General features: G+C 52.0%; 1 protein-coding gene across 1 annotated transcript in view; it reads left to right on the top strand.

Annotated features, from left to right (window-relative positions):
* The first annotated feature begins 12198 nt into the window (after positions 1–12198).
* CIB4 (calcium and integrin binding family member 4) overlaps positions 12199–26518 on the top strand; it is a 72652-nt gene continuing 58332 nt past the window's right edge. Inside the window, exons 1-2 of the mRNA XM_090063559.1 lie at positions 12199–12205; positions 12675–12817. Of these exons, the coding sequence (XP_089919685.1) occupies positions 12199–12205; positions 12675–12817 (150 nt within the window). The remainder of the gene's footprint in view (positions 12206–12674; positions 12818–26518) is intronic.

Here is a 26518-nt window from a genome sequence, read left to right as displayed (position 1 = left end):
CGCGCCATCAGGGACTGCGAGCAGGAGACAGACTCCTACTGCCAGGCCCTTCTCCCCCGGGAGCCGCAGGGCAGAGCTCCGTCTCCCTCCGCGACTAAGGAGGACTCTGGGACCTCCCGCTCTGCCCACTCAGGGGCATGGACCAAGGTGGTCAAGGGCCCCAGGGCCCGCCGCACCAAGGCCCCTGCCCCGCCGGAGCTTAGCAACAGGTTCGCACCTCTTGCAGCCCCAGCAGAGCCTGCTCAGTTGTCGGCTCCCGCAGGCAGCCCAGGCTCGACCACAGCTACTGGCCCCGCTCTCCCCAGGACAAAGCATAAGGTGTTTGTTGTGGGAGACTCCATCCTGCGGGGCAGTGAGGGGGCAATCTGCCGCCCCGTCCCCTTAGCCCGGGAAGTCTGCTGCTTCCCGGGGGCCTGCATCCGAGACATTGCGGAGAGGATCCCGCAGCTCCTCCGGCCCACAGACCACTACCCCATGCTCCTGATTCATGTGGGCACCAATGACACGGCTCGGAGCACCCCCAGCCAGGTCATGAGGCACTACAGGGAGTTGGGAGCGGGGCTTAGGGGTCTGGGAGCTCAGGTGGTGTTTTCGTCGATCCTCCCAGTCTCGGGCTATGGGCTGAGGAGGGAGAGGAGGATCCATGCAGTGAACCAAAGACTGCGGCGCTGGTGTCATCGGGAAGGCTTTGGCTTCCATGACCACAGCCCGCTCTTTGGAGAGAGAGGCAGCGAGCTGCTGGGAAGAGATGGCCTCCACCTCTCTCCCCTGGGGAGGAGGCTCTTCTCAGCCAGGCTGGCTGACCTGCTCCACCGGGCTTTAAAATAAGCCCGCTGGGGGACGGGGGAACTACTGCCCCTGCTGGCCCGCTGAACGGCCCTTGCAAAGCCAGCAGACCAAGGCACTTAAGGGAGCCCACCCCTGCCCCAGCCCTGGCACAATCTGTGGGCAAGGCAAGAGCCCCCAAGGGCACACTTGCCTGCCTGTACACTAATGCCAGGAGCCTGGGCAACAAGCAAGACGAGCTCGTCCTCCTGCTCAGTGCAAAGAAATATGATGTCATCGGGATAACGGAGACCTGGTGGGACTCCACCCATGACTGGACCATGGGGATAGAGGGCTGTACCCTGTACAGGAGGGATCGTGTTGGCAAAAGGGGCGGGGGTGTAGCTCTCTATGTGAAGGAAAGCTACATGTCCCTGCAAGCTGATGTTGGCGACCGGCATGGACAGCTAGAGACCCTCTGGGTAAAAATTCGTGGGGAGTTCGGCACAGGGGACACAATGGTGGGAGTCTACTACAGACCTCCCACTCAAAGTCCCGAGCTTAACCAGGAGTTCGCCCGGGAACTGACTGAGGCCGCTTGCTCCAGGACCTTGGCTGTCATGGGTGACTTCAATTACCCGGACATCTCCTGGGAAGATCACTCAGCAAAATCCGAGCGGGCGCAAAGCTTTCTCTCGTGCGTGGATGACCTCTACCTGACTCAAGAAGTCTGTGGGCCAACGAGAGGCAAAGCGCTGCTTGACCTGGTACTGGCTACGGGGGACGACCTAATCGGCGACCTAGTGATTGATTGGAAGTTGGGTGACAGCGACCATGAGCTGATCACCTTCACCATCCGCCGGAGAGCTGGCAAGTCAGTCAGCAACACAGAAGTCCTTGACTTCAGAAAAGCCGACTTTGATAAGCTCAAGAGGCTAGTCAGTCAGGCCCTCAGGGATCATGACCCCAGGGAGAGGGGAGTTCAAGAAGAGTGGTTGCTTCTCAAGGAAGCGATCCTCAGTGCACAAGCTAAATCTATTCCAACACGGAGGAAAGGCAGCAAGAAGGCACAGCAGCCCCCCTGGCTCTCCAGGGACCTAGCGGACCTACTGTGGCTAAAAAGGAAAGCCTACAAAGGATGGAGGACGCGATTCACCTCCAAGGAGGATTATTCTGCACTAGTCCGGTCCTGCAGGGAGCAAACCAGGAAAGCCAAGGCTGCAACTGAACTCCAACTAGCTTCAGGCATCAAGGACAACAAAAAGTCCTTTTTCAGATATGTGGGGAGCCGGAGGAAAAGCAAGGGCAACGTTGGACCCCTGCTGAACCAGATGGGGCAACTGACAACTGACGCCCAGGAAAAAGCCAACCTATTAAATAGGTACTTTGCGTCAGTCTTTCATCAGTCCCATGGGACGCCCATGCCTGCTATGGGGCAGGGAAATCTGGGTGAGGGGGATCCCCTACCCTCCGTCAATGCTGACCTCGTGAAGGAACACCTTGAGAAGCTGGACACCTTCAAGTCAGCCAGCCCTGACAATCTGCACCCCAGGGGACTCAAGGAGCTGGCGAGCGTCATAGCCCAGCCCCTGGCACGGGTCTTCGAGAGCTCCTGGTGCTCCGGTGTAGTGTCCGAAGACTGGAAGAAGGCCAATGTGGTGCCGATCTTCAAGAAAGGGAGGAGAGTGGATCCGGCTAACTACAGGCCCATTAGCCTGACTTCTATCCTGGGGAAGATCTTAGAAAAGTTTATTAAGGAGGCCATCCTTGAGGGACTGGCCCAGGCTAACATCCTAAGGGATAGCCAGCACGGGTTTGTTGCGGGTAGGTCTTGTTTGACCAATCTCATTTCCTTCTACGACCAGGTGACCTATCACCTGGACGAGGGAGAAGAGACTGATGTCATATATCTTGACTTCAAAAAAGCTTTTGATCTGGTATCCCATGATCACCTCTTGGCCAAACTGGCCAGTTGTGGCCTTGGCTCCACCACGATCCGCTGGCTGGGAAATTGGCTCCGTGGTCAGACCCAGAGGGTTGTGATTGATGGCAGTCACTCATCGTGGTGCCCTGTGACCAGTGGGGTCCCTCAAGGCTCTGTCCTGGGACCCATCCTGTTCAACATCTTCATTAACGATGTGGACATTGGAGTCAGGAGTGGACTAGCCAAGTTTGCCGATGACACCAAACTTCGGGGCAAAGCATTCAAGCCAGAAGATAGGCAGGTGATCCAGGCTGACCTGGACAAGCTCAGCAAATAGGCAGACGAGAACCTCATGGCGTTTAACACCGAAAAATGCAAGGTTCTCCACCTTGGGAGGAAAAACCTGCAGCACCCTTATAGGCTCGGCAGTGCTACTCTGGTTAGCACTACAGAAGAAAGAGACTTGGGGGTCATCATTGACCACAAGATGAACATGAGCCTGCAATGTGATGCTGCGGCTAGTAAAGCGACCAAAACGCTGGCGTGCATCCATAGACGCTTTTCGAGCAAATCCCGGGACGTCATTCTCCCCTTGTACTCGGCCTTGGTGAGGCCGCAGCTGGAGTCCTGCGTCCAGTTTTGGGCTCCACAATTCAAAAAGGATGTGGAGAAGCTGGAGAGAGTGCAGAGGAGAGCCACGCGCATGATCAGAGGTCAGGAAAACAGATCTTACAATGACAGGCTGAGAGCCATGGGACTCTTTAGCCTGGAAAAGCGCAGGCTCAGGGGTGATCTGATGGCCACCTATAAGTTTATCAGGGGTGACCACCAGGATCTGGGGGAACGTCTGTTCACCAGAGCGCCCCAAGGGATGACGAGGTCGAACGGTCACAAACTCCTGCAAGACCGTTTCAGGCTGGACATAAGGAAGAATTTCTTTACTGTCCGAGCCCCCAAGGTCTGGAACAGTCTGCCAGCGGAGGTGGTTCAAGCGCCTACGTTGAACACCTTCAAGAGTAAATTGGATGCTTATCTTGCTGGTATCCTATGACCCCAGCTGACTTCCTGCCCTTTGGGCAGGGGGCTGGACTCGATGATCTCCCGAGGTCCCTTCCAGCCCTAATGTCTATGAAATCTATGAAATGCATCCACAGATGCATCTCGAGCAGGTCCAGGGAGGTGATCCTCCCCCTCTATGCGGCACTGGTCAGGCCGCAGCTGGAGTACTGCGTCCAGTTCTGGGCGCCGCACTTCAAGAGAGATGTCGACAGCATGGAGAGGGTCCAGAGGAGGCCACTCGCATGATCAGGGGACAACAGGGCAGGCCCGATGGGGAGAGGCTACAGGACCTGAACCTGTTCAGCCTCCAAAAGAAAAGGCTGAGGGGGGATCTTGTGGTCTGTTATAAAGTAGTCAGGCGGGATCAGCAGGCACTGGGGGAGTCCCTGTTCCCCTGAGCACCGCCAGGAGTGACCAGGAATGATGGTCACAAGCTGGCAGAGGGCAGATTCAAGCTAGACATCAGGAGGCGCTACTTCACGGTCAGGGCGGCTAGGGTCTGGAACCAACTTCCAAGAGAAGTGGTGCTGGCTCCTACCCTGGGGGTGTTTAAGAGGAGGTTAGATGAACATCTTGCTGGGGTTGTTTGATCCCAGTACTCTTTCCTGCCACAGCAGGGGGTCGGATTAGATGATCTGCTCAGGTCCCTTCCGACCCTAGAAACTATGAAACTATGAAACACCTGTGGAGTGAAGAGTTTAGAAGGAATCTGGTAAACGATAATCAGCCATGAGGTCACGCGACTCTCACTGCTGCTCACTGATGAATGCAAATGCTACTGCCACTGCCAGGCAGGTGGTTTGAAATTCTGGGTGGAGCAGGAATACTTTGGGTCCCAGACAGAGCATGGTTGAAAGCAGGCTGCCTCTGCATGCATGGATGCTATTCTCCTCTTGCTCTGGCTTAACCCACATTTCTCTTCCTCTTTCTGTGCTCAACCCTTGGGACCAGCTGCTGAGGCACCGTCCCTGCCTCCTTCTTGTTTGCTGGAGCCTGGCAGGGTATCCTCAGTAAGATTCATAGCAATGAAGACACAAGCTGCAGACTGGGTAGCGACGGGAGTCTTTCTTCCCTTGACCCACCGTTTGCTGCTCTCAGTCACTGCCAGGAGGCCCTTTCTTCCAAGGAGGCATTTAGTAGACTCAGTGCAGGGCTTCTTGAAGCTCAGCTAGGTGAGGCCAGCTCCCACCTTGCTTCTCGTGTCTCTCTTCCCCATGGAGAACACTCTGGAGCTGCATTCATCACCTCCAAACTTCACACCCCCCATCAGGTCCAGAACAGACTGCCAAGGTTAAGCGGCAACTTTCACAACTTTCCAGCCAGTCCAAAGTCTCAGTAGCAGGAGGATGGGGCAGCCACCTCCCTGAATAGGAGATGGCTGATTTTTACCTCTGCAAAGGCAAAACATTCCCCGGGTCCTTTCCCTTGAGTGCTGAGCTTGCAACTCACCCCAACTCCTGATTGTCAAGCCATTCACATCATGCTTCGTCGGCTCGCAGCCTCACTTGGCCGGGTGATGCAAGGTGCAGCCATTACGGTGACTGAGGAGCATGTTAGGTCGTGATGCTTTCCAGCTGCAAAACAGCAAAGCATGCCCAGCTACCTGCCAGGGATGCCCTTCTGTGCATCTGGATGTGCAGGGGGGCATTTTTGCTATTTATATGCATACACCAAAGTTCACACCCTGGAAAAAGCACGGAGGTGGGGAGGTCAGCCTCACATGCTTTAGGGTTCAAGAGCTCAGTGGTGAGAGCAATCAACCACAGAGCAGGAGGCCTGACTTCTAAGATCCCATTGAACTTCCTGTTGAGGAGGCTTCAACCTGTGCTGCTTTGTCTTAGCACAGGGCACTAACGCCCACTGTAAGTCAGTCCTGTCCCCAGTTATCTTTGGGTAGCTGAGCCACTGCCCCTTGCTTTTGCTAGTCTCTAGGGACCAATGGATGTTATCACACAGGATTCATCAGGTGTAGGCCCTGACCTGGTCCCATTTGGAGGAAACAAGGACAGGCATTTAGTCTATTCAGAGTGCCCAGGTGGCACAGACACACAGTCCCTGTAGGTCAGGCATCAGTGCAAGACTTTGCTTACAGTCCTGCCCCAATCAAGCCCGAGTTTATTACCCATCCAGTCTCATATATAGCCAGATTCAGCCTGGTGCACTGTGGGGAGATGGTAGTAACTTGGAGGATTGGGTTGGGTTTCCAAGTGACATAGCTGCCTGACTAATAAAGCCTCCCCTAGTGCCCGGGCAGCCCTGGATGCACTACTAGTAGTTTCCTAGCTCTCCCAGATGTGTGGCACATCTGGTTGCAATGCAGATGTGTTCTGAGTTCTGCTAAGAGGCTTCTCAGTGCAGCTCCCACGCAGAACCTGTGTCCTTAAGGCACCCATGCAGAGGCAGAGCTAGTACTGAAACACAGCAGGGTTAGTACAGCGGCTACCTAAAAAGCAATGGAGCCATGATCCTGAAGTAGCCAAACACAGGCCACGGGAGCTTTAAAAAAAGGGAGCGGGCAACTTGCATGGCTAAATATAAAGGCAAGTCCCAGGTGGTGGGAAATCCCGCTCGGACAATCAAGGTGAAGGGAGAGCAACCTTGTGGTTGCTCTAATTTGCACCAGGTTGAAACTGATCCCAGCCAGGCTCAAGAGCTGGGGCCACATCGAAGCCATTCCCCCCAGTGCAGACACTTCATGTTCCTGCCCTCCATGCATCTCAGCTGGACCTGAGCCTGAGTGCTAGTACATGAGGGGAATGAGCCTGGTTCAAGCCCTGTAAATCAATGGGAACCTTTTCACTGACGGCTCTGGGTAGGGTGAACATCCCCATATGCATTTCTCGGCTTTGTCTTCTGGTCTCAGTCATTCTCAGATGTGCAGCTCTTCTTTACGGCAGCACTGAGAGACTCCCTTCTTCAGCACTAGCAGGTGCAGCGAGTAAAGAAATACTCCCCAAGGGGGGCTGCCAGGAGATCCCAAAATCGCTGAGGGCTTCTGCTTCTGAGCCTACCCTGCCACCTCGCTCTTGATTACTTCACTGACCTTGTTTGAGGGAAGCCGGCTTCCTAATTTTTAATTAAAGCCGTTGCTGGCATTGCAATGCTTAGGAGATGCACTATCAGTGCAGCAGAACATCTGCTGCGCTCTCGCCATTAAAAGCTGCTCAGCCATCCTCAGAGGCTGGAGAGATGGATCGGCTCATTAGGGAGCAGCAGGAGGCTGTTTTGCTTATGCATTCCCTCTCAAGTTGCAATGCGAAGGCCCAGAGAGCAGCATCTTCTCATGGGAAGCATTCCCCAGGACCCTCAGCACTGTTGGCTAGCTTGCTGCTGTCACCAGAGCAGAAACGGGCGGCGATTCTAGCACTAAGGAGCATGACAGATGATACCAGCCTGACTTAACAAGCTTTGTTCCAGCTGCCTCTTAGCTCAGCTATGTCTGCTTCTGCCCCAGAGGCCTGAGGAAGGCTACTGTGATATTCAGAAGCTTATCTATATCAACCGTTCAGTTGGTTCAGTTAAAGATGCTTTCTACAAGAATTTGAGCCTGGGGCTAAGGAACATTATTATTACCTCTTCCCTCCCTCAGTTCCGTTTTAGCCCCGTTTGGCTTTGCAAAATACAAATCTCGGAGTCCACTTCCCATTTTCTCTTCTTCTCAACTGGGTGCTATTCCTGGCTTCTGCTTCAACAGGAGGTTGGAAATAGTGAGGTTGCCCAAGAGAAGAGCAAAAATTTTTCTTGGACTGGACAGAATGCAAGGGTCTTTTGGGTAAATGTGATATCTTTTATTAGACCAACTAAATAGTTGGAAAAAACTTTTACTGCAAGAGACCTCAGGAGCTAACCACAGAGATAACCGCCCACGAAACTAGTCCTCAAATTTGCCCTGGCTTCCCTGACACTGCGTTTTTGCATCAGTGGCAGGGAAGAGTTTGGGCTTCCCTGATACTGCATTGTTGAGCAAATTGTGGCTCAAATGCATAGAGCTTGTTATAGAGGAGGGTCATCAATTGTTCTCTGCGTTGACCAGGCTGAACGGTAAGGGGCTGGAATTGCAACAAGGGGAACTTCAGTTGCTCACTAAGGAGACTTTTTTTTGGGGGAGGGGGACAGTTCAGCACTGTAACAGATTACCTGGGAGGTCCCTGACTGGATGGGTTTGGAGCTTGGAGGTTGGACAGACGCTTGGCTGGGCTGGTTCAGATAGCTGGGTCCTGCTTTGAGCAGGGGCCGGACTAGATCCTGCCTATGATTCAGTGAACAGAACTATCCCTATCTCTTTTGTATAACCACTCAGTGAACCCTGACCTAGGAGTGCAGCTCTTGAGCAATTGCAGAACATGACTGTTAATAATGATAATAGCAATTAGCAGGGCCTGTGGCTCAACCCATCAAAAAATGAAACAGATCTTGCCTGAAAAGTCCTCTCCTTGCTGCTGCCTGTCACATGCAGGCAGGGGCATCCCACTGGGTTGTCACTGGGAGGCAAGCACCTATGTCTAATCGTCTGTGACAATGCTAAGGAAAAGGAGGTGGCAGCCTGGCAAACTGTCAGTGAGTTTAGGAAATTGTCAAGAAGGGCGAGAAAAAAAGAGCGAGGGGTTCTTTGGGCCCTGGGAGGTGGTAGACACTGAGCTTATTTCCCAGGGAATAGAAGGGCACAAGAGAAAGGATCTGGTTCTAGTGGGTTTGCTAACCAGGACTGATGGGGGTAGTCCTGTCCGTGGTCATGGGTGGTCTTGTATGGGCTCTGACTGCATGTGTATTCAGAAAAGAGCAATATGAACTGAGAAACAACATCTCTTTGTCTGTCTAGGATGGTGGGGGGTGGGAATTCATCTGGGAACCTTAAAGGGACTGCAAATTGCTTTGGTTTCATAGTTTCTGGGGTCGGAAGGGACCTGAACAGATCATCAAGTCCAACCCCCTGGTTCCTGACATTACCTCTGTGCTTCGGTGTTCCTGTCCCCTGGGAAGCCAGAAAGATCTTAATTTTCTGTCTGTTGCTTTAGCAATTCAGGTCTTTTTCTGGTTTCGCTGGAAGAGTCTAGGGAAGTGTGGATTAGCTGGTTGCATCTAACATACTGAGAAAACGATACACAATTAATTGATAGGGGGGCATAGGATCATAGGAAAGTAGGGCTAGAAGGAACCTCACCGGCTCATTTAGTCCAGCCCCCTGTGCAAGGCAGGATCACCCCTGACTGAATCATCCCAGCAAAGTGTCTGTTCAATTAACTCTTGAAGACTTGCAGGGATAGAGATATCACCACATCTCCAGGCAGCCTGTTCCCATGCCTGAACACCTTCAGAGTCAGAAAGTCCCTCCTCATCTTCGGCCTCAATTTTCCTTGCTGCAGCTTGAGTCCATTGCTCCTAGTCCTGTCCCCTGTAGCCACAGGGAAAAGCCCATCTCCATCCTCTCTATAATCACCCTTCAGGAAGTTGAAGACAGTTATCAAATCTCTCTGTCTTCTCTTCTCCAGACTAAATAGCCTTAGCTCTTTCAGCCTTTTCTCATCAGTTGTTCCTCCCAAACCCCTCACCATGCTTGCTGTCCCGCACTGGACTTCTTTCAAAGAGCCACATCTTTCTTGAAGGATGACACTCATTCAGAAACTTTTTAAGATTTCTCCCCCACCACCCCTCCATCTATATTAATTTAGCACAAATCTTTGGGAGACAGGTGAGAGAAAACCCCCCTTTGTTCCATCCTGCCCTTTCGCTGAGGGCTGAAGCTTTGACAAGGCACAACTTGCATTGTTTTAGCTAAAATTGGTTGCTATATCCAGTCTGATAAAGCAGCGCGAACTCCTTTGCAGACATTAAACCAGTTTAAGGCTGGTTTATAGTCATGCCACTTCCATTCCTATAATGCAAGACTATTCCACATATAGCAATACATTCTCATGTTTCTCCACCTCTCCCGGCCCCCTTGAATGCCAGAGCCCATCCATCAGGTGGTGAGTGACTCTAATTGGCTTTCCCCCTAAATGTTAGGCTTGCTCTGTGCAGCTGAGTGGCTCTCAGACAAGATGAGAAATTGATTCCTGCTGTCGAGATGATGAAAGAAGATTTTTAAAAATGTCTCTGACTCTGAAGTCTTGCGTTTGCCTTGCCAGAGCTTGGGTGGATCTGGAGGTGAACAAGCACCTGCACAGATGGCAGAATTTCTGCTGGCTGACCCCCATGCCAGGATTATGGAGACTGGACTCACCCTCCTGGTAGGTCATTGGGGGAACTATGGAGAATCCTAGAAAATGAGGAGCGGACCAGCAGGCACTGGGGAAGTCCCTGTTCCCCCGAGCACTGCCAGGAGTGACTAAAAATAACGGTCACAAGCTGGCAGAGGGTAGATTCAGACTAGACACCAGGAGGCACGACTTCACTGTCAGGGTGGCTAGGACCTGGAACCAAAACTTCCAGGGGAAGTGGTGCTGGCTCCTACCCTGGGGGTCTTTAAGAGGAGGCTGGATAATCACCTAGCTGGGGTCATTTGACCCCAGTACTCTTTCCTGCCACGGCAGAGGGTCGGAATTGGTGATCTGCTCAGGTCCCTTCCAAAACTACCAACTATGAAACTATGAAACTAGGGTTGAAGGGACCTCAGGAGGTCACATCTAGTCCAACCCCCTGCTCCAAGCAGGACCAGCCCCAACTGTATCATCCCAGCCTAGTATTTGTCTACCTCGGTCTTAAAATCCTCCAAGGATAGAGACTCCACCACCTCTCTGGGTAATCTGTTCCACTGCTTTACTACCCTCCTAGCGAGAAAAAATTTCCTAATATCCAACTTCAACTTCCCTTGCTGCAGCTTGAGCCCATTGCTCCTTGTCCTGTCATCTGCCCCCACTGAGAACAGTTCAGCTCCATCCCCTTTGCAGCCCCCCTGCAGGGAGGTGAAGGCTGGTATCAGATCCCTCTCAGTCTCCTCTTCTCCAGACTAAATCAGCCCAGTTCCCTCAGCCTCTCATCACCAGTCCTGCCCCCCAGCCCCACAACCATTTTTGTTGTCCTCCGCTGGACTCTCTCCAATGTGTCCACATCCTTTCTGTAGTGAGGGGCCCAAAACTGGACACAGGACTCCAGATGTGGCCTCCCCAGTGCTGAATAGAGGGGAAGAATCACTGCCCTCGATCTGCTGGCACCACTCCTCCCAATGCAGCCCAAGATGTCATTAGCCTTCTTCGCAACAAGGGCACACTTGCAACTGGTCATGCATCTGCTACTTATGATGGAGTCTAGTTAGTGTAGGGTGAAATAAGAGGCAAAATAGCCCAGTGTCCACCCACCCAGGCCACCCTGCTGACCTGAGTATGGAACTAGATCTTCCACATGGCCTTGTCTGCCTGGGGGCTTGTAGCCATATGCATACAGCTGCACAGTGCTATTGGCAGCGTGCCTGCAGCTCACACCAGCACAGATCATTGGCACTAGGATAAGCATCGTGCACACTTGGAGCTTAGTACCAGTGGAGTTGCAGTGGGATAGAAGATGGTGCCTTAACTGTGGCTGTCCCAGGTGTGCTGGCTAACCGAGGCAGTGACATAGCCTCATTTCCTGGACCTGACATGCAGGAAGCAGGAGGTAGTGGCTGGGGTGACTGCACCACACTCCTGAGTGGGGCATGGAGGTAGGACAGAGTCAGGGTCCAGGGCTCTGGTGGGAGTGGGGGTAGGCCCACTGGGAGCTTTTTCAATGACACGTTCAGCTTCCCAAGCTTTGCGGCCGTTTCTTGCCAGCCTCTTTCATGCTCTTGGCTCCACACTGGCGCTGTGTGTCTGCGAGGCTGGGAGTCTACACTTCCTTGATAAATGGCGAGCTTGCTTTGCAAAGCAATCAATAACGAGCTCTTTAAATGGTATTGTGTTTGGGCTAATAGCATTAGCAAATCTGGAGGGAATTAAGGAAATAACAACTGGCTTTATTAAGAAGCTTAATTCAATTACCCAAGCAGGAAAGTTTTAAGCCTTGTTCCTGAGCTCCACCTCCCTAGCTCTGCATGCAGGTTGCAGCAGGCACAGAAGGAGAGAGCCGGTAGGAAACAAACCTGCAGAACACAGCACTGCTGGCTGGGTTTAACCCTGGGCTGGTGCAGGCTGTTGGCCATGGCTTGGAGAGAGTCTGGGGCTCAGCTGTTACTACAGAGGCAGCTTTTCCTCTCCAAGGCTGCATAAAATATTGGGTATCATAAAGAAGGAAATTGAAAACAAACCGAAGAACATCATCCTGCTGTTCTACAAAGCCATGGTGTGCACATGTCTTGAAGCCTGTGTGCAGCTCTGGTGCTCCCCTCTCCAAAAAGATGCAGTAAAATTGACCAAGGGAAACCAAAATGATCCAGGGCCTGCAGCAGTTGCTAGACCAGGGGGAGACTGAAAAGGCTGGGACTCTTCAGTTTAGAAAAGCAAAGGCTGAGAGGAGCAAGGATAGAGGTCTATACAGCCATGAAGGGTGTGGACCAAGTGACCAGAGACCTGTTGTTCACCAGGTCCTAGAAGAGATTACAAGGGGGCATCTCTGAAATGAGAAGGTGATAGGTTTAAATCTAGGAAGGGAAAGTACCTTTTTAGGCAGCGTGCAGTTAACCTGCGGCATTCACTGCCACAGGAGGTGGTGGAGGCAGAGAGCACAGCCAGGTTCAGCAAGGGACCGAATGCATTCATGGCTGATACAGCTATTAATAGCTGTTGAACAGACCAGTTGGAGATGTTTCCTCTGGCATCTCTAAATTGGATTGAATAGATCACTCTAGAGCGATCCAATTCAGCGCTCTCCCTCCATAGCCTCTATTCCTGCCACCATCACTGGCAGGCTACTGGGAGAGATAGTCTGGCCTAGGGCGGCACTTCTTACGTGCTTATGCTTGTGTCTTCTCCCAGGATGCCATGCTGAGATAGTGCCGGGCTGCTGGTTACTGCAGGTGAGAGCCAGCTCACGTGTAGGGCATGGAGAAGATGTGCTGCCAAGAATGGGGGAGCTGAGCATGGAGTCCTGGGAGCTGCCCTCCTCAGTGGCTGTCCACAGAGAAGCTGGTGTAAATCCAGGAGAGCCCTATTGATTCAGGTAGGTAGGGAGAAGAGAGGGCATTATGACCTAGTGGATGGGGTGCTCAGGACTCCTGGGTTCTGCCCCCAGCTCTGTCACTGACCTTTTGTGGGACCTGGAGTAAGTCACACCCTTTCCTGCTGCTGTTGCCCATCTAGTCTGCTTCCACTCAGGCTCTGCACTGCAGGGACTGTCCCATGCAATGTGCCAATGCAGCATCTGACATGCTGCAGCCGTGACTGCATTGGGACCCTCGTTTGTAATGAAAAGGCCAACGCTAAGGACTGCAGCCTGGTTCTGCCTATATGTTGCCGCATAGCTACAGCCAGGGACCGACCCTTTGTTTCCATCCAGTCCCGTTGCGTCCTGCCATCAATCAGCTGTGACAGCTGTTTCCCTCTGAAATAACCCTGCCAAGCCCAGCGCTGCTTGTGGTGGAGGCAGAGGAGATGGTATTTTGGGCTTCATTGTTTTCCAATAGGACCTTGCAAAGTCTTTTCTAAGGGGCATCAGCTGGTCTCCGTAAAACTCCCCATCCTGCTCGCTCTGCAGAGCCAAAGAGCAGGGCATTAGCAGGTGGAGCTGCGATAAATAAAGCTCTGGTTTCATTCAAATGCCTGGTGCAGAAGAGCCAAGCCGGAAGGACACGCTGGATCTAATGACATGTTTATCAGGCATCAGCTGTTCTAAGCCCGTTAGAGAATGTCGATGGTGGAAACCGCAGCTGACCCCTTTCAAGGTAGCTGAAGTTCAAGGACACCCAGTCCAAGGCTTGGCCCCTCACAGAGCAGAGCTTGGAGTACGTGGGGCAGCTGCAGGGATAGGAGCCTGCTGATTCAGGGCAGCTCTGTGCTAGCCTGGGGAGAAACTGGTTTAAACTGGAGAGATCAGAAGGGCTCAGCTTTCATCACTGGCCATTCTGAACTGCTCAAAGCTTCCTGAAGGGAGGTGGACAGGGGCAAGGGCCAGCACAGGCTCCCAGGCTTGTGCTGGGATGCCCACCTTAAGTCTCTTGCCATGCTAGAGGTAAAAGACATGCCTGGTTACCAATCCTCCAGGCCTAGAGAGGTTTAAGGTACTCTCATATGGGATTGCTGAAGGCTGGAGCCCTTGTTTCTCTCATCCTGCGAGGTCTGTGTTTAGCCTGCCTAAAGGGGTTGGAAAGGACTGACAGGTTGCTGGAAGGCAAGGGCCCCAGAAAGCTCTGCCTGTGTGCCAAGGGTGTTTTATCAAGCACCCACGCCTGGAAGGGCTTTGCAAGGGGGCACGGCAATATTCCCAGCAAAATTCCTGGAGAAGCAGAAGGTCTCTGGGAGCAGTTGCAATTGCCCAAATGCAGGGGACTGCCAGGGGCAGCACTGAGCCCACTCTCCATTTGCACCCTAGACTAAAGCTGCTCCATCTGGCCAGCCCTGCCATGGGGGAATCTCTGGCTGGGCAGAGTTGCCTCTGTGTTCACCCTCCCAGCACACAGGGCCAGCTGGGAAGTGGGGGGGGGTGTTGCTTAGTGACCCCTTGGCGGCTACTGCAAGACGGCAGATCAACCCTGAGGCAGCTCTAAGATACGACAAGGATTGAAGTGTCCCCAGCTGTCCCCGGCATGGAAGGCAGAAAGGCCCCGGTGCCCTGCTGTAGCATAGGCTGGAATCAAGGTCACAAGAAAGGACAGTGACCTTGACATTTCTCATCTCCACATCCCTGCCCTGTCCCAAGGATGCTCTCTAAGAGAAATCTGGAGCCATTGTACTAATTATGCACCTGGGAAAGTAACAGTGGGGAAGTCTCCGGGGTACCCTCATGTCTTATTAAGCGGTAGAGCAGGTGGTGACAAGGAGCAAGAGCCAGTGGCTGGCGACCTGGTCAGGCCGCAGTTGGAGTACCGAGTCTAGGTTTGGGCACCGCACTTCAGGAGGGACGTGGACAGCATGGAGAGGGTCCAGAGGAGGCCACTCGCGTGATCGGGGGCAGCAGGGCAGGCCCTATGAGGAGAGGCGACAGGACCTGAACCTGTTCAGCCTTCACAAGAGAAGGTTGAGGGGGGATCTAGTGGCCATTTACAAACTAGTCAGGGGGGACCAGCAGGCAGTATGGGAGTCCCTGTTCCCCCGAGTACTACCAGGAGTGACTGGAAATCACTGTCACAAGCTGGCAGAGGGGAGATTCAGATTAGACATCAGGAGGCGCCACTTCACAGTCAGGGCAGCTAGGATCTGGAACCAACTTCCAAGAGAAGTGGTGCAGGCTCCTACCCTGGGGGTGTTTAAGAGGAGGTTAGATGAACACCTTGCCGGGGTCGTTTGACCCCAGTACTCTTTCCTGGCATGGCAAGGAGTCAGACTTGATGATCTGCTCAGGTACCTTCTGACCCTAGAAACTATGGAACTATGAAACTACTATGACCTGCTGGACTGTCTGCCACGGAAGACCAAGGGCTCAATGGAAGGATCCCCTTAAAGCACCCCACCCTCCTTGTCTGCTAAATTCTGAGGGGCTGTGCCCATTTCACAGATTCCCTGAAGCAAGAAGCACTTCCTCCTCCCTAGAAGCTCTGCGTGGTGCAGGAAGTTAAGCCTTCAGTTCACAGGCAGCAAGCTGAGCCAGGATCCTACTACTACAGAGGCCAGAGAGCCTAAACCAGGCGGGGTTAAACACAGAGCAAAAGAGCCCAGCACACAGAGACTTCTGCTATGACAACCCTGGGCAGAATGTCCCAAAGGATCAGTGCCCATCACAAGGATCTTTGCCAGAGCCCAGGCCTGGGAGAGCCTTATGCCAACCCCCATGTAGCTTCCCAGCCTCCTGAGTCTCAAGCCAAGCTGAGCTGAGAATCTGGGGACAGTTCATGGCTCACCCCGGGCTCAGACACATAGGGCATGTCTACATGTGCATTTAAGCGAACCTAAATTCAATGTGCCTTAGCTTAATGCACATTACATGGGTTTAGGCAGACATCTACACGTGCAGGTGTTAAAGCGCATCAATGTTGTATGTGGACTGACTTGGGACTAAAGTTAGTCTCAAGTCAGTTGACACACACAATGTTAATGGACTTTAATGCACCTACACATTTGTTAATGCGCTTTAATTGTTCATGCTTAAATTTGGTACCTGCATTTGCAGGTATCAAATTTAGGTGTGAATAGCCTAAATTCACCATTTTTAATGTGCATTAAGGATGCACACATGTAGAAGCACGCCCTTAATGTGAATTAACTTAGACTAATGCACATTAAAGCATCACGTGTAGATGTGCCCCTAGTCCTCGTCTCTCCCCTTGTTGGACCAGCAGCAAAAAGTCGTGCCTGCCCTGTCACCAGGGCAGCCTTCAAAGAGAAGCTGAGATAAAAGCCAAGCCCTCATCATCATCATCATCATCAGTTTAATGAGGGCTGTGGCGGGGGACATCTGCTTGGGAACAGTAATTGAATTGTGCTCCTTGCGGAAGTGAGTGGATTAAAGGCCCCGGAGCCCAGAAGCTCTGAAATCATCCTCGTGTCAAGCTGGGGGTGAAACCCGAGAGGCGGAGCAGAACCCACAGCTCATGGAAACAAAGAGCTGATTCCCAGCGTGGCTGGCACCAAAATATCTAGGAGGCACTGAAGGGGTCATATTTAGACAGCTGCAGCCCTGCTTTCCCTGGCTCCGCGGAGTCATCGGCTCGGGTTACTTAAGGGATCCACAGATTCATGCCGTTATAACTTGCACTCTTCCCCAGCACCCTTCTCTGCCCATAACCAGTGAGGCTTCGACGGCTCGCCTGGGTTTACTACCTGTAAAAGCATTGGAGGATGCTCTCAGGGAATTTGTTTCCCCCCTGAATTGTGAGCTTGCCACTGATAATCTTGCAAAAAGAAACACGGTGCTCATCTTCCCCTTTCATCTCCCCTTTCTCCTTCTCTGGGGAACTGGCTGCAGCTTCTATAGCTAGGCCGACTGGAAGATGAAAAGGGGAAAATGAGCAATGTGCTCCATTTGGAAGGGCCTTTTGCCAAAAGTGGCAGGTCTAATTGCTTTATTATTCACCAGGGAGAGGAGGGGGAAAAATAGAGGTGGATGGTTTTATTCTCCCAGATTAAGACATCTCGGGGAAGCTGTAATTTGTTTCTGGTTCCATGCTTTTGTACCACCCGCAACAAGGATCTAATTAGGAGACATTTCAGCTCTCTTTACGCCTGGAGGCCCAGCAGAGACAGGCATGTAGAATGGCATCACTCCTGAGATGGGGAAAGCTAGAGGTGCTTTTTCCTCTCTCTTCTGTAAAGGTGGCCTGAATTGGCTCGACATGCTTCCATGTCACAAGCAGGGCCATTCAGCTGGCTCTAAGCTTTGGGTGCCTGCCCAGTTCCTTTCTTGTGTGCTAGAGCAGCAGCAGAGAGGCTGCAATGGGTCCCTTTCTCATTTCTGCCCTGGGATCCGCCACTGAATGGCCTCAGATTTGCTCAGAACCAGTGCCACTGAAGAAGAGCACTCGGGTCCTTGCTGCACCCTGTGCCCTGCAGACCCCACTGCTCCAGTAAAGCTCTTGCAAACTATGCCTGGCAGAGCAATCCTACCGCCGCCAGGCAGATGTACCAGAGAGTCTAATAGGGCTTTTCCTGTCATTTGTCTTTGGTCTGAAGCATTTCCTTGCGTCTGCCTAGGCATGTCATGTGTCCTTGTTGCGAAGGCGGCTAATGGCAACCTGGGCTGCATTAGGAGAAGCATTGCCAGCAAGTGGAGGGCAGTGATCCTTCCCCTCTATTCAGCACTGGGGAGGCCACATCTGAAGTCCTGCATCCAGTTTTGGGCCCCTCACTACAGAAAGGATGTGGACACATTGGAGAGAGTCCAGCGGAGGACAACAAAAATGGTTGTGGGGCTGGGGGGCAGGACTGGTGAGGAGAGGCTGAAGGAACTGGGCTGATTTAGTCTGGAGAAGAGAAGACTGAGGGGGATTAAATAGCAGCCTCCACCTCCCTGCCGGGGGCTGCAGAGGATAGAGCTGGGCTGTTCTCAGTGGGGGCAGATGACAGGACAAGGAGCAATGGGCTCAAGCTGCAGCAAGGGAAGTTGAAGTTAGATATTAGGAAAAACTCTCTCACGAGGAGGGTGGTGAAGCACTGGGACAGGTTCTGCAGAGAGGTGGTGGACTCTCCATCCTTGGAGGTTTTGAAGACCCAGGTAGACGAAGCCTTGGCTGGGATGATGTAGTTGGAGCTGGTACTGCTCTGAGCAGGGGATTGGACTAAATGTGACCTCCTGAGGTCCCTTCCTACCTGAGTTTTCCCAGAGTCATGTTCTATCTGGAGACAGCAGCTGGGATGGGGGCATGACATTCTCCTGTGACACAGCCCATTTCAGCTTGGAGCTCTGGCCGGCAAGGACTCCGGGTACTAAGGATGATACAGGCAGTCCTCAGACTTACAGCATAATTAAAACTGTGTCTCAAGTAGAAACATTGTAACTTGGAACCATTTTTTCCCGTAGGAAAAAATGTTATAAATGGCCATTAGTTCCTGAACCAAGGCCTGATACCCTATTTTCACCAAAAATAACCCAGAATTTTGTACTCAATCAATTATAGATGAGTAATATAGCTACATTAATGCATTTATATTGTAAATAGTAATCATATTGATTTGGAAGGATTTCTCTGAGGTGACTTTGCTGGACTTTTTGAAGGGCTCTTGGACTTTTTGAAGGGTTTGTAGCTGCAGTCTTTTCAGGAGTCCTGGCTGCAGGTTTTTCTGCGGTCTCGTCTGCTTTCTTAAAGTGTCCAAGCAAGTCTGGATGGATGTTCTCCAGAGACATGGGTGACACAGCAAACTTGTTCACTGACGTGGCATTGCATCGGATCAAGAGTTGTAAAGTCGAAACTGATGCCAGAAAGTTGAAACAGGGTGTCAATTTATAAATGTTTTAAGTGAGAAACGTTGTAACTTGAAATGGTGTAAGTCAAAGACTGCTTGTACTTTTTACTTTAGTTAATGAAGATTTTCCCTTGAGATCTGCTTTGCAAATGCAGGGGTTCTTGCATGTGATGCTGGTGCCCCAGGGACAGGAGACATTCCTCCAGAGGCCTCTAAGCACAAGAGTTTCATGGAGGCTTAACCTGAGCCAGAATTTCCCCCCCAGCTCAGACTCCTAGAGCCAAGGGGCTGGAAGGGAGCTCCGGTGTACCCCTGCCTGAGTCAGGATCAGCCCTATCCAAACCAACCCAGAAAAACCCATTGTCCAAACTATGCAGAGCTGCCCAGTCATCCGAGATCCAACACCAGACATCACACCTGCCCCTGCCCCAGGGAAAGCAGGGGACCACGCAGCCAACATCCTGCTCTGTAAAAGTTTGTTCATAGACTCTCAGGAGATCGCAAGCAGAGGCCGTGCCCCAGCTACAGAGGAAGGCAAACCCTCTTTCACCACACCACCCTGCCCCCTAAGTCTGTATCATCTAAGCAGGGGGGAAATTCCTTCCTGGTCCCAAGTATGATGATGGGTCTGACCCTGAGCAAAAGGGCAAGAGCCTCCAGCCAAGACCACTGGGTTTTAATCCCATCTCCCTTGACCTCTGTGGAATAAACTGGCCCGGGGGCAAGATACACTCTCTTACCCTCTCTGCAATGCATAGAGGTGGGGGTGTGATGGTTTTTAAATGTGCGCCTCCACACACGTCTTGCTCAGGGCCTCTGTTAGGGAAGGCAGGTCAATGAAATGCACTTTGTAAGGCTGCACGCCCCCCATAGCTGTGTGCCCTGTGCTGTCCCTTGTGGCTGTGAAACATTTCTGCTGGCACAAGAAAAAGATCCAGCTCTCGGACACGGCTGTGACAATGCCACCACCTGCAGGTTCCTCCCAACAGATCCAGTGCAGGCCACACTGTCATCGGGCTGGAATTGCCCACAGGAGCTCTGCTCATCTAGTCCAGCACCAGCTCAAGGCAGGATCCTCCCTACCTAGCCCAGCCCAGACACTCGTTTCACCCAGACCTGGAAAAGCTCAGCAAATGGGCAGACGAGAACCTCATGGTGTTTAACACCAAAAAATGCAAGGTTCTCCACCTTGGGAGGAAAAACCTGCAGCACCCTTATAGGCTCGGCAGTGCTACGTTGGTTAGCACTACAGAAGAAAGAGACTTGGGGGTCATCATTGACCACAAGATGAACATGAGCCTCCGGTGCGATGCTGCGGCTAGTAAAGCGACCAAAATGCTGGCGTGCATCCATAGACGCTTCTTGAGCAAATCCCGGGACGTCGTTCTCCCCTTGTACTCGGCCTTGGTGAGGCCGCAGCTGGAGTACTGCGTCCAGTTTTGGGCTCCACAATTCAAAAAGGATGCGGAGAAGCTTGAGAGAGTCCAGAGGAGAGCCACGCGCATGATCAGAGGTCAGGAAAACAGATCTTACGATGACAGGCTGAGAGCCATGGGACTCTTTAGCCTGGAAAAGCGCAGGCTCAGGGGTGATCTGATGGCCACCTATAAGTTTATCAGGGGTGACCACCAGGATCTGGGGGAATGTCTGTTCACCAGAGCGCCCCAAGGGATGACGAGGTCGAACGGTCACAAACTCCTGCAAGACGTTTCAGGCTGGACATAAGGAAGAATTTCTTTCCTGTCCGAGCCCCCGAGGTCTGGAACAGTCTGCCAGCGGAGGTGGTTCAAGCACCTACATTGAACACCTTCAAGAGCAAATTGGATGCTTATCTTGCTGGGATCCTATGACCCCAGCTGACTTCCTGCCCTTTGGGCAGGGGCTGGACTCGATGATCTCCCGAGGTCCCTTCCAGCCCTAATGTCTATGAAATCTATGAAATCTGTTCTGGTCAGCAAGTCCCTTACTCCCGTTCTAGCCTCTGGATGGGATGAGTATGCCCTTACTCAGCCAGGAAAGGGTTGGAAGGTGGCAGCAAACAGGTCCCTAAGGCAGCGTCACCCTCTTTCTCCTTGTAACAAGCAGTTTGATTGCAGGGCTGCACAAATGGAGCAGAGTTCAGGATCTTGGAGAACCATTTCATGCTCCTTTGGGGTCCTAGGTCCCCTCATTCCCTGTTCCTCCATGGGACACTGCCTCCTTTGTCAGCCCCACCAGGAGTTGATGCCATGCCTGCCATTGACACCCAGCTCTCTTCCCAAGGGAGCCGACAGCAGGCATGCAGCTTCCTACATGCTCTCCCCCATGGTACCCATGAGTGCTGGGCTAGGCTCTACTGGACCCTGCAAAATAGCAATTTGCTGAGCTGTGGATAAAAACCTAACATGCCACCCTTTCGAATAAAGCAGCGGTCACCTCTTAGTGCTGCATGGCCTCTGAGCTTGCTCCCGACATGCTCCTGGAAACCTTGCTGAGTTGGAACCCCGGGAGTGAAGCAAGTGATGCCTGGTTCCTGGATTTCCCTATGGATTAGCTAGGTGCTGCCAATGCCGAGAGCCTTCCAGGCAGGCCCAGAAGGAGGGCTTCAGGGTCCTGGGAAATGAGTGCTGGAAACTGAGGCCTCTGTGAAGTTCAGGGTTAGAAGCAAGGGATGTGACATATTCTTAGGTTCACAGGTTTGCATCTTCCTTCCTAGGCTCTACTTCAGGTGTCTAAGCCTGGCAGTAAATAACCCTCAAAACTTTGGACCTGACACTACACAACTTGCTCAAGAAACCTGTGGCAGAGTTAGGAACTGGATTTAGATCTCATAAATGCTCTCCCTTGGCCATCTTGCCTCCCTTCAATGTGCTTTAGAGCCATTGGATAATTAGTCCATGAAATGCCCATTAAAAAAATGGAGGAGTGTCCCCATTTCACAGCTGGAGAGACTGAGGCACTGACCTGCCTGAGTCCACAGAGGGAGTCAGTCCTGGACTGGGGATTTTAATCCACTGGACCCTTGCTTCCATTCAGCTTTCCATAAAAGGGTCTGACCCATTTGTGTTGTGATGTTAGGGGGCGAACACTTTGGGAGATGTGTTGCAGGGCAGCACTTCACCCCTGTTCTCTGAACAAGGAGCTGGGTTGCACTACAGACTGGATACTGCAGCCAGGTGCCAGCAAGAGCCTGTACATCACAAACTGCTCTCTCCAGGAACAGTGTTGCAGTTGCAAAGGCACCGGAGCAAAGAGAAAGCCTGAAATCCCATGCTCCTCTCTCCTTGGTACGCTGCACAGCTGAGGGGTGACTTCTGTCAAACTCATGCCCTCAAGCCCTGAACATGACTCTGTCCATGGATGGCAATGACAGTCCTCGGGCAGCCTGCCCGCCTGGAAAGACATGTGGTATTTCGACAGAGGGATGCACAAGTGCCTCGGAGCCTTTCCGAGCTAATCTTAAAATGCCTTCTAGCTGGTCATTAATGTCCTGTGTTTAACACACTTTTCACTGCCCATGGAAACAAACCCTTTTTAAAGGCAGCCAGTCTAACGACCACAGAAATCACAGGCATGTGCTACTAAGCGACTGATTATATTCCATTTTAAAGTAATTACATATGCCCAGCATACACCTTTATCTCTCCCACTCTCTCTTTTTTCAGTCGTAAAGCACTTTTAATCAATTTACATGCTTTCAGGATTAAATACATTATTAGAAAATCCATGTTACATGTTCTGCCTGTCTCTGAAAGAGATTATGCCATGCTGGAGCCATTTCAGAGTTATTGCATCTATTCTAGGAGTCATTTCTCAAAGCAACACGTAGATTTTCCAGCGATGCTGCAACAAATGCTAGATTTTAAGTGATCAGTTAATGAAATGGAGGCACATGCTCTTGAGAGGCAAATACTGGTTTTCAGCTGGATACCATTACAATCATAGAATCACTGAAAATGGGGGTTGAAGGGACCTCAGGAGGTCACATCTAGTCCAACCCCCTGCTCCAAGCCCCAACTACATCATCCCAACCTAGTATTTGTCTACCCAGGTCTTCAAAACCTCCAAGTATGGAGACCTCACCAGTGCTTCACCACCCTCCTAGTGAGAATGTTTTTCCTAATATCCAACCTCAGCTTCCCTTGCTGCAGCTTGAGCCCATTGCTCCTTGTTCTGCCATCCGCCCCCACTGAGAACAGCCCAGCTTCAGCCTCTTTGCAGCCCCCGTGCAGGGAGCTGAAGGCGGCTATTCAATCCCCCTCGGTCTTCTCTTCTCCAGACTAAATAATGTTGTTGTTAGCCTAAACAGATGCCATTAAACTTCTTCACAACTAGAGCACACTGTTGATTCCTATTCAGCTTTTTGTCCACTGTCATCTCCTGGTCCTTTTCTGCATCCATTATCTGTGACTGGGATGTGGATAAATATATAAAACCTTTGCTGAGAGAATTTGCTTATGCCACAAAGCATAAATGACCATATTAAATCAATGACATGGAATGACCTGGATCTGTTGGTAAACTGGATATAGCCCATCAGCATATAGTTTAATATGGGCAAATACAAGGTCATATATCTAGGAACAAGACTGTCGTCGTATTCATGGGGTGGGGTAGTGTATCCTGGAAACCAGTAATAAGAGGTTGAGTGTTATGATCATCATATCATGAACACCTAGCGTAACAGGGTGGCTATAACTGAAATGTTTGGATGTACAAATGGAGGTGTCTAATGGGAGCAGGGAGCTGGTATCGCTTCTGTATACAGCAGTGCTGACTGAGACCATTTGTGTCTATTACTAATGCTCACAAGTTTAAGAAGAGGTTGAAAAATAGATGAGTTCAAAAAGCTTCAAGGTCTGGATAAAAATCCTCCTTACCACAAGAGACTCTGGAGGAGCTTCATCTCATTAGTTTATTAAGAGGAAAAGCTTCTTAATTTGATCACTCTCTGTAATGACACAATCCTGTGAGAAGGTCTCTCCTAGCAGAGCACTCCGTAATCTTGCAGAGACAGAGTGAGATCCAATGACCAGGAGCTGACAAGGAGCAAAGTCCCCGCTAGAAATGAAGTGACTGTTTCTGAAGGAGGGTAGTTCACGGGGTGAGATTATCTAGGGATGAGCTGGATTTCCCAGCACTTGGCCTCTCTTAAAATTTGCTAGCCTTTCTCATTGCCTTCTGTGGCAGGTTCGTGCCCCAGGGGCAGCTGTGTGACTCCTGCCTGGCTCAGTCCTTTAATTATTCTCCCACCATACCTTGTTCTTGCTAGAGGTCGAATAAGGGAGGTTGTCCACAGGCCGTAGAGAGAACCTTAGTCTGTTTGCAGCACCACTGGGTCACTTCTGTACACCCAACAGCCTTGATTCAACCCATGGGCTCCCTCAGCTGGCCTGTGGCCCTGCAGGATGCCTGTAGCTTCAAGCGTTGCATGTGTATCCATGCCTATCCAGGACACCGTAGCCTTAAGGGCTCGATGAGCGCCTCCGTTCCTTCACTACACCGTGCCCCAAGTTCTGCAGATGTTCTCTCTTGTTGATGTTACCTATTTGTGCACTTGGCCCCCCTGGGCCCTTATGTGGTCTCCCTCTGGGCTCTTGGACCGCTGGTCCCCATGCAAACCCTCCTCTGGGCTCTTGGACCCCTGGTCCTGCATGCAACCCCTCTCCTGGTCTTCCAGACCCCTGATACAGCATGCAGCCCCTCCTCTGGGCTTCCAGACCCCTGGACCTGAACACAGCCCTTCCTCCAGGCTCGTCCAGATCTCAGCCTTTTTCCACTCTCAATCTGAAGGCTCCTGAGTTACTGGCTCTCGAACTGGCCTTGAACCTGCCACGGTGGGGCTCAAGGCTAAACGACCAGTGCCACTGAAATAACCAAGAAGCATTGCAGCCCTGGAGCAGACCCCTCCAGGGGTTTAACATAAAACAAAGGCCGCTTGCCTGTCAAACCTGGTCTTTCTCTGCCCAGGGGACTTGCGTCCACCCCCGGGGCCAGCGATGCTGTTCAGATCCATCCTTCGGGAGCCCTGCTGCTTTGCAGCTAGGATCTGCTCACTTCGTGCCTGCCTAACCCGTTCAGGCTTTGGGCTTATATAGCTTCAGCCGGAGCCCTCTTTGCAATTAATTGTGTTAAATTTAATTAAATAGTTGAGTTCAATTGAATTAAACTCCAATTCATTTGAGTCTCTCATTAGCCCTCTGCATTACCTCTGGCTGCTTGCTCCCATAAAGGAGCAGGCACAGCCCGGTGCCCAGCTATGCCTCCCAAATCGCCAGCTTTCACACAGGAATCGCCGGCTCAGGCCATGCTAGCGATCAGCTTTTCTTTGATTAAAAAAACAACCACCCCCCACCACAATTTTCAAATTAAAAGTAAGATCAAATCCTCATTTTTCAATGATTAACATGAAACACCACTATACAGCTATCTATATATTACAAAGGGCTGTGTAGTTCATTAGAGGTGCATCCGTCAGGGGACGAGGCTGCCAGACACCCCGGGAGGGGATGCAGTGTTGACACAGGCAGGAGCCGGACTGGGAGTTTGGGGGGCTGTGGAGGTGACCAAAAGTCACCCCGAAGCTCAGATACGTGAGAGGCAGGAAAATGGGCCACCAAGTCTCTCATCCCATGGGGAAGGAGGAACTAGAGGATTATCAGGTCAGGAGGCTTCAGGCCCTCCATCCTGCCAGGCCCATCGCTCCTCAGAGGCAGCCATTTTGTCCAGGCCTGCTGCAGCCTTGTCATCCTCCCTCACAATCTGGCCTTCTCTTAGGGTGACCGGTGTGGTACGAGTCTGTGTGAGGGGACAACACTGCCTGTCAGACATGACTGGATTTGTGTGAGGAGAAGACATCCCCCCGTCAGACATGACTGGATGCGTGTGAGGAGACAACACCACCCGTCAGACGTGACTGGATGTGTGTGAGAAGACACCCCCCCCCGTCAGACATGACTGGATGTGTGTGAGGGGACGACACCCCCCGTCAGACATGACTGGATGTGTGTGAGGGGACGACACCCCCTGTCAGACATGACTGGATGTGTGTGAGGGGACGACACCCCCCGTCAGACATGACTGGATGTGTGTGAGGGGACGACACCCCGCATAAGACATGGCTGTGTGAGGGGATGACACCCCCCCGCCCCCCCGTCAGACATGACTGGATGTGTGTGAGGGGACGACACCCCCTGTCAGACATGACTGGATGTGTGTGAGGGGACGACACCCCCTGTCAGACATGACTGGATGTGTGTGAGGGGACGACACCCCCGGTCAGACATGACTGGATGTGTGTGAGGGGACGACACCCCCCCCCGTCAGACATGACTGGATGCGTGTGAGGGGACGACACCCCCCGTCAGACATGACTGGATGTGTGTGAGGGGACGACACCCCCCGTCAGACATGACTGGATGTGTGTGAGGGGACGACACCCCGCATAAGACATGGCTGTGTGAGGGGATGACACCCCCCCGCCCCCCCGTCAGACATGACTGGATGTGTGTGAGGGGACGACACCCCCTGTCAGACATGACTGGATGTGTGTGAGGGGACGACACCCCCCCCCGTCAGACATGACTGGATGCGTGTGAGGGGATGACACCCCCCCGTCAGACATGACTGGAGGTGTGTGAGGGGACAACACCCCCCATAAGACATGACGGCGAGGTGTGGTGACAGCTCACTGGCCCTGGAGGGAGTTTGCTCCCTCACGATCTCTTTGGGGATGTGGGTTTTCCCCCGCTGCAGTCACCAAATCCCAGAAACCTGAGGATAAATTGCCCCATTTCAGAAAACAGGGATGGGAGAGCCCAATCTGGGGCTGACAAGAAGTATTACAGGCTAGATCAGTGACTGGATATGTTAAGAGACATATTACATATCA

This window comes from Crocodylus siamensis, chromosome 1, assembly GCF_052110815.1.
Source record: "Crocodylus siamensis isolate JL-2025a chromosome 1, ASM5211081v1, whole genome shotgun sequence".
NCBI lineage: Eukaryota > Metazoa > Chordata > Crocodylia > Crocodylidae > Crocodylus > Crocodylus siamensis.
The sequence above is the reverse complement of the archived record's forward strand: the minus strand, read 5'-3'. Positions and strand labels throughout refer to the sequence as shown.